A 16,420-nucleotide genomic window follows, 5' to 3' on the forward strand; every position below is an offset into this window, starting at 1 on the left:
AATCTCCCAAGATTGAATTAGAAAGCGATTGAAACCTTAAATAGACAAATGTCGAGTTCCAAAATCAAATCATTAATAAAAAATCTACCAACCAGGAAAAGCCCTGGACCAGATGAAGCCAGAGCTGAATTCTACCAGATATACAAAGAACTGGAACTAGTTCTATTGAAACTGTTCTGAAGAATTGAGGATGAGGGGATCCTCCCTAACTCATTCTGTGAAACCAGTATCGGCCTAATACCAAAATCTGACAGAGAAACACACAAAAACAAAACTTCAGGCCAATTACTCTGATTAACATAGACACAAAAATTCTTAACAAAATATTAGGAAACAGAATCCAGCAGCATATCAATAAGTTAATAAACCACAATCGAGAAGACTTCAGTCCAGGGATGCAAGGCTGGTTCAACATATACAAATCAATAAATGTGATTCACCACATAAACAGAACTAAAAGCAAAAACCATATGATCATCTCAATAGATGCAGAAACAGCTTTTGATAAAATCCAACATCGCTTCACGTTAAAAACCTCAACAGACTAGGCATCAAGGGAACATACCTCAAAATAATAAGAGCCATCTATGACACACCCACAGCCACCAACCTATGGAATGGGCAAAAGCTGGAGCCAACCCCCATGAGAAATGGAACAAGACAGTGATGCCCACTCTCCCCACTCCTATTCAACGAAGCACTGGAAGTCCCACGTGGAGAACTCAGGCAGGAGAAAGAACAGGCATCCAAATAGGAAAAGAAGTCAAACTCTCTCTTTGCTGCTGATATGATTCTCTATCCAGAAAACCAAAGACTCACCAAAAGGCTACTAGAACGGATAAACCAGTTTAGCAAAGTTTCAGGATAAAAAATCAATGTATAAAAATCAACAGCATTTCTATACACCAATAATGTCCAGGCTGAGGGTTAAATCAAGAACAGAATCCCATTTACAGTAGCAACAAAGAAAATGAAATACCTAGGAATGCAGCTAACAAAGGATGTGAAAGATCTCTACAAGAGCTACAAAACACTGCGGAAAGAAATCAGAGAAAACACAATTAAATGGAAAAACATTCCATGCTCATGGATTGGAAGAATCAGTATCATTCAAATGGCCATACTGCCCAAAGCAATTGACAGATTCAGTGCTATTTCTATCAAACTACCAATGTCATTCTTCACAGATTTAGAAAAAAGTATTCTAAAATTCATGTGAAAGCAAAAGAGGGCCTCAATAGCCAAAGCAAATCTAAGCAAAAGGGCAAAGCCGGAGGCTTCAAACTATAAGGCTATAGTATCCGAAACAGCATTGTACTGATACAAAAGCAGACATATAAACCAATGGAACAGAGTAGAAAAACCAGAATAAAGTCTTACACTTACAACCATCTGATACTGCAAGGCTGACAAAAACAAGCAATGGGGGAAGGACTCCCTATTCCATAAACGGTGTTGGGGTAACTGGCTAGCTATATGCAGAATAATGATACTGGACCCATACCTTTCATCAGATACAAAAATTAACTGGAGATAGATGAGAGATTGAAATCTAAGACCTCAAGTGATAAAAATCCTAGAAGAAAACCTCAGAAATACCCTTCTGGACATTGGCCTTGGGAAATAATTTTTCACTAAGTCCCCAAAAGCAATTGCAATAAAAACAAAGATTGACAAGTGGGACCCAATAAAACTAAAGCGCTTTGGCACAGCAAGAGAAACGATCGACAAAGTCAACAGACAGTCGACAGAACAGGAGAGAACATTTGCAAACTATGCATCCAACAAAGGTCTAATGTCCAGATTGTCAGAGAAGTGCAAATCAAAACCACAATGAGATACCCTCTCGCACTAGTCAGAATGGCTATTAACAAAAGGTCAAAAACCACAGATGCTGGCAAGGCTGCAGAGAAAAGGGAATATTTTTTATACACTGTTGGTGGGAGTGTACGTCAGTTCAGCCACTGTGGAAAGCGGTCTGGAGATTTCTCAAAGAACTTAAAACAGACCTACCATTTGACCCAGTAATCCCATTAATATACCCAAAGGAAAAAAGACCATTCTACCAAAAGACACACACACTGATACGTTCATTGCTGTGCTATTCACAATAGCAAAGATATGGAATCAACCTAGGTGCCCATCAGTGGTGGACTGGATAAAGAAAATGTGGTACATACACACCGTGGAATTCTACGCAGCCATAAACGTGAGTGAAATCATGTCTTTTGCAGCAACATAGATGGAGCTGGAGGCCATTATCCTAAGCAAATTAATGTAGGAACACAAAACCAATTACCACATGTTCTCACTTATGAGCTAAACAACAGGTGCTCTTGGACATAAGGATGGGAACAACAGACACTGTGGACTACTAGAGGGGGTGGAGGGAGAGGGGTGCGGCTTGAAGAACCACCTGTTGGGCACTACGCTCACTACCGGGGTGCAATATACTGATGTAACACACTTGCACACATACCCCCATATGTAAAATTAAAGTTAAAACATTGAAAACATGAGTATCATTCTGATCTAAGTTTCTTGAGTTGTTCAAAGAATCATTTTGTATTATAAGAAAGCAATACCCAAAGAGACCTGAAACAAGTTTTCCTTGAATAAACAAACGCAGAATAGTGTGACAACTCATAATTTCCAGAAATTGTGGTGGGTCTTGGAGGTCTGGGGAAGAGAAACCTTAATGGTAATCTCCTTATTTCAAAAAGTGAAATTCTTAAAATAAAAAAGGGCGTTTCCTTCCTTCCTGTATTTCTAGTACTGAAAAAGACAGATTTTAATCTTCACTGAGCCAGCTAAGTATTTTCCTCCCTATTCACCTAAACCCAGGACATAATCTGCCCTCTGTAGATTATTGCTGTGTGAATTCTAAAGGAAATAGTACAACCTATGGTATGCCTACACATGTTTCTGTCATATGAATGGCAGGGTGTAATATTAACATGAAAGGTATGTTCTATGAAACATATGTTCATAGTATGTTCTATGATCTTTTCCTCAAAGGGGAGCCAAATCAGGGGGAGCAAAGGAAAAAGGCCTTTAGTTAGGCTGCTGCACTGGCAGTTGGAACTTTTTTTGGAATATTTAGAGGAGAAAAAAATCACCCGCAGTGAGGCTGCTCACCAGCCTAGTGGGGCTCTTGGCTCCTGGCAGGTTGCTGCCTTCCATGCCTACCGTGGCTCAGGGCTCTACTCTCCTCTGTGCCACTCTGGTACCCACAGCCCTTATATCAAGTATTTTTCTGTTTCCACTCAAAAATTAAAAAGCTCTTATGGCAAACTCCAGACATTGAGCTGCTGACGTGGGTGGTCCGAGTGGTTAGTGTGCTGGTTACAAAGTTGCTATGCTGGAGAGATTTGCCCTGAACTCTCTCAAACCCTGTATTTTCATGAACTGCTGCTTCTTTTAGTGCTTTCTGTAGAGTGCAGGGTTTTTCAGAAATGAGTATATCGTGTGTTAGCAGTGACACTTGTCTTATCAGTTACCTTTCATTTCCTGAGGAACTCATCTTGGTCTAGATTGTTGACGGCCTTGCCAATAAAAGGAAAATCATTCAAATAAGAATAATGTCAATAAAGCCAAAATAAAACGTTTTCAAGGATAATCACGGCCTGAAGATACAGTGGCAAAAAAGGTATTTTGAATAAAGTAACACCCACAGGCTGGGCATGGTGGCTCATGCCTGTAATACCAGCACTTTGGGAGGCTGAAGCAGGCAGATTGCTTGAGTTCAGGAATTTGAGCCCAGCCTGGGCAACAATGGCAAAACCTCATCTCTACTAAAAATACAAAAAATTAGCCGGGTGTGCTGGCATGCGCCTATGTGCTCCTAGCTACTCGGGAGGCTGAGGTGGGAAAATCACCTGAGCCTGGGAGGTTGAGGCTGCAGTGAACCAAGATCACACCACTGCACTCCAGTCTCGACAATCAGAGTGAGATGCTGTCTCAAAAAATAAAAAATACAAATAAAAAATTTGTTAAAAAAAAGTAGCATAGCCGGGCACAGTGGCTCAAGCCTGTAATCCCAGCACTTTGGGAGGCCGAGACGGGCGGATCATGAGGTCAGGAGATCGAGACCATCCTGGCTAACACGGTGAAACCCCGTCTCTACTAAAAATACAAAAAACTAGCCTGTAGTCCCAGCTACTCCCGAGGCTGAGGCAGGAGAATGGTGTAAACCCGGGAGGCGGAGTTTGCAGTGAGCTGAGATCTGGCCACTGCACTCCATCCTGGGAGACAGAGCCAGACTCCGTCTCAAAAAAAAAAAAAAAAGTAACATCCAGCACCAAAGAGGAAATAATAATGGTTTCCTGTAGACATAAGGCTAACCAGTGTTTGTAACGAAAAGGTAACCTCCCTTCAGAGCTCCCCCAAGCTTAGGTGAAGCTGGTTGTGAGCAGGAGTAGTGGATTTCAAAATAATACACCTAGATTACCTTAAGAACACATATTTCTTTTGACTTCACTTACAATTTTATACAAAAGCAGAAGTTACCAAAGATTACTTATCCTTCATATTTACCACAATCTTCTTACCCCAGCCCCCATGTCTGTGTGTAATTAAAGGAAGCTTGTTAACTAAGCTACCTACTGAATGTTTGGAAAGAGAGAGGGTGTGCTGGGAGTTGGGGGACTGCCTGTGTGAAACATTTCTCTCTTCCGGATTTAAAACTTAGTCTTTGTTGCCAATCTGTTAACAGTTTGTAAATGAAGGGGAAGAAAAATATATAAATTAGCTTTCTAATCAATCTGAAATTATAAATGTGAACCACAGCAGGGAACAAATACTTGACCAAAAATATGTAAGTAAGTGGGTGCTAGGCAATTTTTAAATATCTCAAGTTTTTGATATGAAAGTTCTATTTCAAAGTTCTTCAAAATGATGCCGACTGTTCCTGCATACTGTGTTCCAAATTTATGTAAATACAAGATGGAAACTGAAGTATGTGCCTTCAAAAAAAAAAAGCTGACATTTTATCTCTATATATTTAATAGATTTATCAAGAACATATGTAAACATATATAAATATAGATATATCATCAAGGAAGATTTAGGACATACGAACATGTGGCAGGGGTTGGAAGGAACATAATTCTTTCCCAGAAGGGGAAAGGGGAACTATACTTAATCAGATCCAGCTACAACGTAATTGTAAGTCACTTCTCACCAAAAAGTACCTCCACTGCAAACTGTGGTGGATAAATTTTCCATGTTTTTTGTTTATGTGGATTATCCAATTCATTTCTTGGTAGATAAAGCCTAAGAATAGAAAAAAAAAATTATTACATTTTCTATCGGGGCTCATGGAAAAACCATGCAGTTGGGTACCCACGTTAGAGCTGGAAGAATCAAAAAAAGAACCTCAGCATGAATAGAACCTCAGCCCCTTTTTTGTGTCTCAGTTGGCTCCTTCCACCTTTTTAGTGAGACTTAAAAATACTTTAATCTTCAGCAGCACATGAGTAACACATGCTGACTCTCTTACCATTGCTTTATATGGAATTAATGGCATCCAAGTTTAATTAAATATCTACATTTCTAAATGTGACAAATCAGTCATGAAAGACATGAATGAAAACCCAGTAATAAACTACTGTATCTCTTTTAATTTATGTGTGAGGTTTGCAAGTTTTTGAATTTTTACAATCAGACCTTGGAAATGACCTTGAGCAGTGGGATATAACTCCCACATGCTGAGAGTTCCAATAATGGAACGCTAGGCATAAATTGGTTAACCCATTTACGCCTAGTGTTCTAAATGATAGAAGTTAGCACTTTTGGCTAAACAGCAATCTCATAAGTAACCAAAACAGGTTTACCAAGTAGTACGTGAATTTAAATGTTACAGAAATCTTTAGAAATTTATATAAAAGAATAAAAGTGATCTAGCTCATCACTTCTCCAAAATGAACATTGTCTTTTAAAGGAAAAAAACTATCCTTTAGCAAGAACCCCTTTTGAGGAGCAGCATCAAATGAAGCTCCACCCGGCTCTCACTTTGAGGACTTTGCTCATGTCAGAAGAAAAAGCTTATTGTTTGTATGCATCCAAAAAAAACACTTGTAAAAAATTTCCATCAAATCCAAAGTTCACTGTATCAAAATCCATGAAATGTTTTGCATTGCAAGTGTGGAGGCCAGAGGTTTAATTTACCGTTGCCTTGCTGGACTTAAGGTGTTACTAGATCCAGTTCACATTTGAAGAAAAGATTAGCACTGGATTTAACAATAACTGTCAATTCATGCCACATATAATCATAGCCACTTCTTCAATTCTGATCTAAATCAGTCAAAAAAATTTTGTCCTTTTGTATTGAAGAGTATGGTTGACACAAAAAAAAAAAACCTCAATTTTTCACCATCACAAAACAAATGATACTTATAGTGCAGAACTTCTATCGACTGAGAAATGAGTTTCCAAGTATGGTAGAAGGTTTTTTTGGAACAATAATCTCCAAGCCCAATTAATAATTTTTCAGAAAGTTTTCCCAATTCAGTTTTTAGAAAGCCACATTTAAATGGCTATTTAAATAGACTATTACTTAATGATATTTTTTAGCTGTATTCCTTAATACTGTGTCTTGTAACTTCTCCTAGATACAAGTGTGTCAGTCAGCTTTTCAGCTAGCTGAAGCCTAGGTCCCGCCTTACTTTAGCACAAAATTTGGTGGTGGTTCATCATTGGTAAATCAGCATCTACTGACAGGGACGTGACATACTGAAGGTGCTGAGTAGACTCATACTGAACTTCTCTAAGAGGAATTTTCTACCACACTGAAGATCTGATTATAATACTTTTGAACTCATAACACAGTCCTATGGCGTGGACCTTGAGGACACTGCAACCGTGGGTCTCAAGAACAAACGTATTCTTAAAATAACCAAAGTAAGAGGAGTAAGGCAGTGAACAATGGTGGTTCAAGGATTTTTTGCTTTCTATAAATTAAGTTTATGACAACCAGCAAAAGACTTGCCATTACACTTTATGCACAGACATTGAAGATTAGGCTGTTTTTATGGGTTTATATTATATTCATACCTGTTACTTTGAATAAAAGATGTGTTGAACCAGAAGAAAAATGGACAATTGTCATAGTATTTAGGAAGATTCTAAAAAGGAAAAAAAAATTTCAAAGTAAAACTGATACCAAGAACTAATCATTCCGAAGAAATTAAAGTCCCTTCCTTTATTCCTTTATATATTTATCAAACAATTATAACCATTAAATATGTAGCACTCTGCAATCTATAACAATATACTCAAGACACAAAGGAGGAGGCTTGAAGAAAATGCTATTGTATTCTCTTGCTGTTTCTATCAACATTTTCAAGGAATAGTATTTTTCCCATGATAGGTATTTAACTTAAATGCTGATATTTGAATCTGGTTTCGATAGTGCCAAACAGACTCTGCTAAGGACCTATGCCTACATATACCAAAGTATATTGTAGTGAATTCTTACCATTTTTTTGTTGCCTCAGCATCCCTTTTAAACATAAATTGGACTTTCTGATATTAGAAGTGGGGTTCAGTCACCCTCAGCAGTTTCCAGTTCACCACTTCCCAGTTTCTCCATGTGACTGATCCTGATATCTGCCTCATACAACCTTCTCCTGGTGACCACTTCATCATGGGACAGCTAGATATAACCTACTTGACTCAACCCACAGACCCCCATACTCTGCAGGGACCATGTGGATGTATCAGTGACCACCTCTCAGTCACAGCAGAGACTCATGGCTGCTTGTGTTAAACCAAATTAGACCTCCCCACAGGAAACCTGCTCAGGTATCACCTTACATCCCAATAAAGGCTTCCACTCTCAGGTCCCTCCCTCTCTCTCGCTATTGCTCCCCACCCATCAGTCGAGCACAGGTCTCCCGGATGGATCCCCCTTCCAGCTGGCCCTGCAAAGCATGTTGCCCTCTTCTCTCTGGAATTAATAAAAAACTGCTTTGGTTATTTCATGTGTTGTATTGTGCTGCCTTCTCTGTTTCACCCAACTCTTAACTCTCTTTCCAGTCAGTGCTCCCAGCTACTCAGGAGGCTGAGGTGGGAGGATTGCTTGAGCCCAGGAGGCTGAAGCTATAGTTAGCTATGATCACGCCACTGCACTCCAGCCTGGGTGACAGAGTGAGACCCTGTCTCAATTTCTTAATTTTTTAAAAAAGGTGCAAAACAAAATGTAATCATTGCTATGCAGTAAAACATACCTTTGGTTTTTTTTGGTTTTTTTTTTAGCATCTTGGCTTTTACTTTTTTTGTTTATTTTGTATGTTTTGTATTTGAGAATACATGTAAATTTAGAAAAATGTAGACAATTTACAATTTAGAAAAAAACAAATGAACAAAAATTATTTACATTACATATGCTCCTTTAAAAAAATTGTTATAGATCTGATTTACTGTATTCCTTCCCCTCCCTTGTTGGGAATTGTAGTAAAGCAAATCTTAAATAAAATCATTAGACCAGACAAGAACAACGGCAGAGGCTATTTTGTGATCACTCACCGAAGAGAAAAACTGTACCTTCACATCATCATGCAGAGGAGGACCACTGAACACATCAATTAACACTCTGTCTGTTTCAATGTCATGCAGTATCTGCGAATGAACACATGGAGCTGAGAACTATGCACCTAGATAATGGTAACAATGCAGTTCCTTTTCACTTATCATGACATCCTATATTTATCAAGTACTTTTGGTTTCACAGCCCAATCACCACAGCTATAAATAATTATGAATAACCTTTTCTAGTTGCAATACTGTTGTGTGTGTGTGTGTGTGTGTGTGTTTTGAGACAGAGTCTCACTGTCACCCAGGCTGCAGTGCCGTGGTGTGATCTCGGCTCACTGCAACCTCTGCCTCCCAGGTTCAAGTGACTGTTGTGCCTCAGCCTCCCTAGTAGCTGGGACTGTAGGCACATGCCACAACACCAGCTAATTTTTGCATTTTTAGTAGAGATGGGGTTTCACTCTATTGGCCAGCCTGGTCTCAAACTCCCGGCTTCAAGTGATCTGCCCGCCTGGGCGTCCCAAAGTGCTAGATTACAGGCATAAGCCACTGCACCCTACCTGTTGTTTATGTCTTTTAAAGGCCAACATGTTTGAGGGTTATCATGAAACACTTTTTTTTTTTGAGACGGTCTCACTGTCACCAGGCTGGAGTGCAGTGACATGATCTCAGCTCACTGCAACTTCCACCTCCCGGGTTCAAGCGATTCTCCAGCCTCAGCCTCCCAAGTAGCTGGGACTACAGGCATGTGCCACCACGCCCAACTAATTTTTGTATTTTTAGTAGAGATGGGGTTTCACCATGTTGGCCAGGATGGTCTCCATCTCTTGACCTCGTGATCCACCCGCCCTGGCCTCCCAAAGTGGCAGGATTACAGGCGTGAGCCACCGTGCTCGGCCATGAGCCACTTTTCCAAAGTGCTTCACTTTTAAAAAGCATTGAATTTTCTTTTAGACTTTAATCAATTAAATGTTATTATTTAACCTGTGTCATTTGATGTTCATGTGTTAGGGCCTTTTTTGAGAATACATTAGAAGCTCAATTTTAAAGCTAGCATTGACATTCAAAAAGCAATGTGTAATTCATCACAGTTTTTTATTTTCTACATTTAAAAAATAACAACGGGGGTCTGTTAACACTTGGGGGTTGGGCCTGCATGCCCCTCCCAAGGGAGGGGGAGAGTAGGGTCCCCCTGCTCATCATGTTTTATCAGAACTCTTGTGTTTGTCAATGGGATCTTTGAACTTGACCAATGCAGGCTGCTGGATGGAGTGACCAAAGATAGGTCAAGTTTTGGAATGAATGACTTTGAAGCTATTTTTTTGACTCACTCTCATGTAAATAATGGCACCCACAATAGGAAAGGTCTATGGGAGGCCCTGTGAAAAACACAAAAGGAGGTGCAGACTCAGTTGGCCCCTTCAGGGAGCTGTACACATAAGAAACAATAGCAGAATGGTACACAATTCAAACTGCATGACAAAGACTGGGTGTGCTGTTACGCACTACTGGGGGCTAGTTAACAGAACGTGCAGAATGCGAAAATTTCATTAAGGAGGTAGAAACTGAATTGGGCATGAAGCAGTTTAGATAAAGGAAGAAGAGCTCTGAAAACAGAATCCAGTCCAAACGGAGGGAAAAAGACCAGCAATAACACAAAGTAGAAATTAGAAGAATGGGCCAGGCGCGGTGGCTCCCGCCTGTGATCCCAGCACTTTGGGAGGCTGAGGTGGGTGTATCACCTGAGGTCGGGAGTTTGAGACCAGCCTGACCAATGCAGAGAAACTCCGTCTCTACTGAAAATACAAAATTAGCCAGGCGTGGTAGCGCATGTCTATAATCCCAGTTACTTGGGAGGCTGAGGCAGGAGAATCGCTTGAACCCAGGAGGCAGAGGTTGTGGTGAGCCAAGATTGTGCCAGTGCGCTCCAGCCTGGGCAACAAGAGCGAAACTCCGTCTCGAGAAAAAAAAAAAGAAAAAGAAAAAAATTGGAAAAACAACAAACAGTGTCGGGCAGTGTGGCTCACATTTATAATCCCAGCACTTTGCAAGGCTGAGGTGGACAGGTTGCTTGAGCCCAGGGGTCTGAGACCAGCCTGGGCAACATAGCAAGTCCCAGCCTCCACAAAAAATTAAAAAAAAAAAATTGGGGGATTGCTTGAGCTCAGGAGGTTGAGACTGCAGTGAGCCATGATCACGCCACTGCGCTACAGCCTGGGTGACAGAATGAGACCCTCGCTCAAGAGAAAAAAAAAAAAAAAAAAAAAAAGGAAAGGAAGAAAGGAAGGAAAGAAAGAAATAACCAACTAACTAACTAAATTACAGTTGTGAGTTGTGTTCCAGGAGCCAAAAGGAATGACCCAGTTTATTTGGAATGAAGTCTGCTGGTCAAGCTACTGATGGGAAAAAGCTCAGGTATTAAGTTAGGGCTATTATATCTCAAGAGCTCAAGAGCCAAGGAAATAAGAGTGAAGGTGTTGAGAAATACAGTGGGGCATTTCCTATGGGACAGAGAGGCCTGATAATTATCACACATAACATTTAGTGATTTACAGTTTACAAAGAAACTTTCTATATATTATCTAATTTAATTCCCATTACACTTGAGATGTGATATTGATTTGACAGATAAGGACACTGAGCGAAAGGTGTGAACTGGCTCTGACCACGGGCACACAGTGTGTCTTCTGCTCGACCTACAATTTTTCACAGTCACAGCAGTATTTCAGGATGCATATTTCAGGACTCTACACATTGCATTCTATAAGGAGAAAGAAAGGGTAAGGAGACCGCTGCAGAAATCTAGGCATGAGCAAAGGAGATTCTGGACAATGAGTGGCAGTGAGAACAGAAAGGAAGGAGAACACAGAAAACTGTCAGAGGCATAATCTACAGAGACTGATGACTGACTGGATTTAGGGGGCCGAGGCGAAGAGAATCAAAGCCCGAGGCCTGACTGGAAGAATGCTGGTGCCACTTGCAGAAGCAGAGAGAAAGCTCATTGAAAATCCAGACTGGCTGATGCATTTGAGTCGGAGTGGAAACTGTTCATGTTGTAGCTCCCGCATCTACAACTCAGTGGGCGCTCATAAATATGTGTTCAGTAAATGAACAAGTAAGAGTTGAAGCAAGGGGAATGGGTCATTCTTTAAGAATAAAGCATTTGCTAAGAACAGAAAGCAAAGGTCAGGCCTGGGTGAATGCCCTCAGGCGGGAGAGGCCAAAAAAAGTGGGTGGCGGAGAGGGGAGGGGGTGGCAGGGAACAGGATCAGTAATAGGAGAATTTGAGACAAAGGCCTGGGTAGGAATTCTAAAAGTTTATGGTTATTAGACATGAAAGATGCTTTCTTACTATTTCAGAAAAGGTACATCATTTTAGGCATTTCTTCATTGTAGCAAAACATTGCTTTGGATAAAGAGGTCCCTCCTCAGTTCATTCACTCTTGCATTGTTTCTCTCTCATAGGGTCATCTCACAGAACCTCTGAGTTAGAATCACATGGGACATTGCTAAGTCTATGATTCCTGGGCCCCAGTCCAGATTTCCCGAATCATACTTTGGGGGTACAACCTAGGAATGTAAATCTTTACAAGCTCTTTGGTGGTTTTCATGCACACTAAAATTTTAGAATGAGTGCTATTTAATAAAAGATAAAATGACCGAGAAGAAGAGAATTGGCTAAAAATGACCAGATATGTAAATTAAAATCCTTAATACATTCCTGGGAACATGCTCAGAGTTTGTGGAAGTGTGAAAGGCAAAGCAACACTGAAGAGAAATAAATTCTGGAGAGCACCCTGAAAAAACTTTCGAGCAAACAGGTTAATTTACCTCTGGTTTGCATCTGAACCCAGTGACACCAAGCTGATGGTAACCAGAAAGCGTTACGGAATCTCTTTATGGTGAGTGATAGTTTAGGGAGGTGAACATTGCTGGTTTGACATTCAGCCTTAAAACAAACATCAGATTTTTTTCAATTCACATGTTTTCTCTTACCGAACAATTTTCCAATGAAGTACTGGAAAAGACAACTTTTTTCTCCATTACTATTTGGACTTTTAGATCACATACATAGCCTGTTCCAACACCTAAATGAAATTACAAAGGTAGGTTGGTTAGCGTGAAGATCAATATGTCTCACCAATTAACATCATGGATTGAAAAGAGAAAACATTATCCAAGCTAACAATCTATCAGTAGCTACTTATTTGGTCTTGCATGGATTTTGTCTTTGAAAGACAAGGTTTCAAGCCAAGTTCTGTCTCCTAAAGCAGATTTTATAAGACTAGAGAAGAGAAAAAAAGTACATATAGTTCAGTTTCAAAGACTTAGAATCCCATCACTTTATCTTTCCAGAAAAAATATTTAGGTAAGGTAGGCCGGGTACGGTGGCTCACGCCTATAATCCTAGCACTTTGGGAGGGCAAGGTGGGTGGATTACTTGAGATCAGGAGTTCTAAATTAGCCTGGCCAAGATGGTGAAACCCCATCTCTATTAAAAATACAAAAATTAGCCAGGCGTGGTGACACATGCCTGTAATCCTAGCTACTCAGGAGGCTGTGACAGGAGAATTGCTTGAACCCGGGAGGCAGAGGTTGCAGTGAGCCGAGATCACACCACTGCACTCCAGCCTGGGTGACAGAACAAGACTCTGTCTCCAAAAACAAAAAAAGAAAAAGAAAAAGAAAATTCAGGGAAGGTGACTTGCAACCTTTCTTGCTAATGTGTTGCTTTCTTCAGACTTCTGATCATAATGATTCTTAATAATAAATACGGTAGTTCAACTACTTTGGCCCTACTTTAAGGCCAGTTCCTGATGCAATCTCTATAAAAATATAGGATAGTTATATCCAAAAATTCCCGTGGTGTTCAGTATATATTTACAAAGGATTTTTTGTTCCTTTTCTTCAATTCAAATGACCCACTTCCCTTAGCATTTCCTCAAAGACTTGGTTTCTCAGTCAATTAATTTTTTTATTGCTTGCCTCAACTCGACATTAATTTTAATTCAAATATGTACAAAACTAAAGGTAGAAAATTAAAACAAACATCTTAATAAAGTAGTGTATTAACTATCTGTGATAGATCATCTCATATGCTGTTTGTTTTCTTTTCATTTAATTTTGTTTTCACTAACACCATGATATTCATTTGTCATTAGAAATCACAGTTTCTTGCCTCAGTTCCCGCTTTCCCATTCCAGGTGCAGAACTTCTTTCTACTGATGTCGACCAGTAATCAGTGAAATGCAGAACTAAACTCAGAAGGCTAAAAATCCTAGGCTGTCTGTGTGGACACCAGCATCCCGGCACCATGGCACCTATAGCACCCAGCGCTGGCACCACCTCAGGTCCACTGCTGGCTGCTAGAAGAGGTTTGCCTTAGGGGTTCTGAAGCATCGCCTCACGCCAGCTCTCTGGCAGTGGGAGTGGTGAGGCCCCATCCCTTCCACGCAGACGCATCCTGCTTTCCCACCTCCCCGAGTGTGAGCTTGGGGGGAGGGTTACAGGTGAGGAGAGAGGGGAAAGGGAGAGCCCAAGGTGCTGAGAAAAAGATATGCCTCTAAAAGAAGGTGAGAAAACGATAGATCTGGAGACGCCTCCACCAAGGCAAACTCTGAGCTAGAGGCGGTTGTGAGAAATAAGCAGTCTTGAGGGCACATGGTCCTCCTCCTCCCTCATCAGAGGCTCACTCTGCCCCGAAAAGTCCACCCCGCGTTGAGACCAGAGGAGCAAGGAGAGCGAGAGAGACGGGAAGGGGATGAAGTCCCCCAAATTGGTGACAGAAAAGCAAAAGTGAAGAACATCTAAGGGCTGGCATTCAATGGGCACCTGCAGGAGGAGGGGCATACAGAAGGAGATCCCGTGTGAGGACATGTAAAAAGGCAGGTGTGAGTCACATCATTTGTACAACGATGAGCGAAACCCTCCCACACTGGGAACACTGGCCCTCCTGCCCAATCCTTCAATTATACATAAAGCACTTACCACGAATCGAATAAACAATCAATCTTTTTATAAAGAGTATCTGTCTTGGAGGGAGATTCCAGTTGTAGAGATGTTTCACTTGTGCAAAATATCCAACATATCTATTCTGAAAAGCAACAGAAACCTTACTTTAAGTGGAGATGAAAAGTCTAAAGTCAGCATTCCTTTTTTTCTGTTGTTTTTTTTTGTTTGCATAAAGCTTGTAAAGGAGGTAAGTAACTAAGAAAACATTTACTGGATGCCATTATAGAACCAGACATTTTTTGGGATGCTGCCTCACAACTATCTACCTCGAGGGAAAAATACTGAATTCAGAGCAATGGGGAAGTAACAAGGATGGAGCCAGGTCCTGTTTATAGGCTGCCTATGGTGGAGACGGCATCTAATCAGCACAACAAAACAGTTACAGCATCATCAGTGTCCAGAGAGAAGCTGAGCTGTGACTGAGTTGGAGGAAGGCTTGCGGTTTGGTGAAGAGCAGCCTCCTGGGCATGAGAGAAGATGGTATAAGTGAAAACTCCAGAGGATGCCTCCATACCTCAGTAGCAGGTTTCCTGTCATTCTTCTCTGGTTCCTGACAGCTAAAATTTCTTCACTTTGCATTTCCTCAATTCTGTTTTCATAAGGAAGCCCTGGAATTCTCTTAGCCTTGTCCTTTCCCCGGGGCAAGCTGTTCACAATGGCTCTCCCCTGAATCTTTCTTCAAGGTATTGAAGAGCTCTGGTCCTGAATCAACTGGTTCAGAATTCAAAAGCTGGCCATCATGGTGGCTCCCGCCTGTAATCCCAGCACTTTGGGAGGCCGAGGTGGACAGATCACCTGGCACCAGGAGATTGAGACCAGCCTGGCCAACAGGGTGAAACCCTGTCTCTACTAAAAGTACAAAAATAGGCCGTGTGTGGTGATGGGCCCCTATAATCCCAGCCACCCGGGAGGCCAAGGCAGGAGAATCGCGTGAACACAAGAGGTCGAGGTTGCAGTGAGCTGAGATTGCACCAATGCACTCCAGTCTGGGCGACAGAGCAAGACTCTGTCTCAAAAATTAAAAACAAAACAAAACAAAAAAACCTCGTAAGTTCACAGACTGTTCCTTACCCACTGGGAAATGTTCATTAAAGTAACTAACTGCCATACTTTCCTTTAGAAAGGGCCAGTCATGAGGAAGGCTCATGAAAGTTCTTAACTTAGGAGGAGATGTAGTCAGTAGAATGGCCCACAGTGCAGGATCAGAATGTGATGGTGTCTGAGAATCACCGGCAGACACAGAGGGCACTGTCCTGAGGTCTTGCCAACAGAGCTCTCAAACGTGCAGCTGAGTCCCTGTGTTGCTTTTTCAGTGAATCAGAGAAGACTCAGTTGCAGCCTTTGTTGTGCTAGTTCTGGACTAAAGTTAGGGAAACTATGCAGGACTGCAGAAGAAATGGGGATGGGGAGATGTGTGGGGAGAGTCGGTGAAGGGCTCCATCTAGCATCCCCTCAGCTTCTGCCACTGGATTCTCCACCTTTCCCTAAGGGCTGTAAACCACCAGGGCCCTCAAGCTGCTTGTACTCCCATGCTTCCTTCTCCTACAACCTAAGACAACATGGACTTGTAGCAGAAATTAATACAACCAACAATAGGAGGCACTCACTACAAACAAAGAAGATACTATGAGAAAAGGGTGGAAAGATGGGTAAGCCATGGGATTTGCCTTTAAAGGGATACAGAAATCACCACTTCAAGTAACTAGAGAATAACACAAAGTGACGTGGTCCCTAAAAGAAACACAAAGGGCTTTAAGAACTGAAAAAGAAAGAGACGACTTCAGGCTGAGAAGGGAAAGGGACTCTAGGAAAAGGGGCACGAGCAATGGCATGAGGGTATCAAGTGTCCATAGGCTGGAAAACAGCACAGTCTAAA

At 41.3% G+C, this 16,420-nt stretch overlaps 1 protein-coding gene across 1 annotated transcript in view; it reads right to left on the reverse strand.

The window, feature by feature from the left end:
- Positions 1-4,986: 4,986 nt before the first annotated feature.
- Positions 4,987-16,420, reverse strand: part of TPTE2 (transmembrane phosphoinositide 3-phosphatase and tensin homolog 2) — a 79,834-nt gene continuing 68,400 nt past the window's right edge. The window contains 6 exon segments of the mRNA XM_023190639.2: positions 4,987-5,174; positions 5,177-5,274; positions 7,054-7,124; positions 8,527-8,619; positions 12,529-12,620; positions 14,521-14,626. Of these exon segments, the coding sequence (XP_023046407.1) occupies positions 5,140-5,174; positions 5,177-5,274; positions 7,054-7,124; positions 8,527-8,619; positions 12,529-12,620; positions 14,521-14,626 (495 nt within the window). The 3' untranslated portion in view covers positions 4,987-5,139.

Source organism: Piliocolobus tephrosceles, chromosome X (assembly GCF_002776525.5).
Source record: "Piliocolobus tephrosceles isolate RC106 chromosome X, ASM277652v3, whole genome shotgun sequence".
Lineage (NCBI taxonomy): Eukaryota > Metazoa > Chordata > Mammalia > Primates > Cercopithecidae > Piliocolobus > Piliocolobus tephrosceles.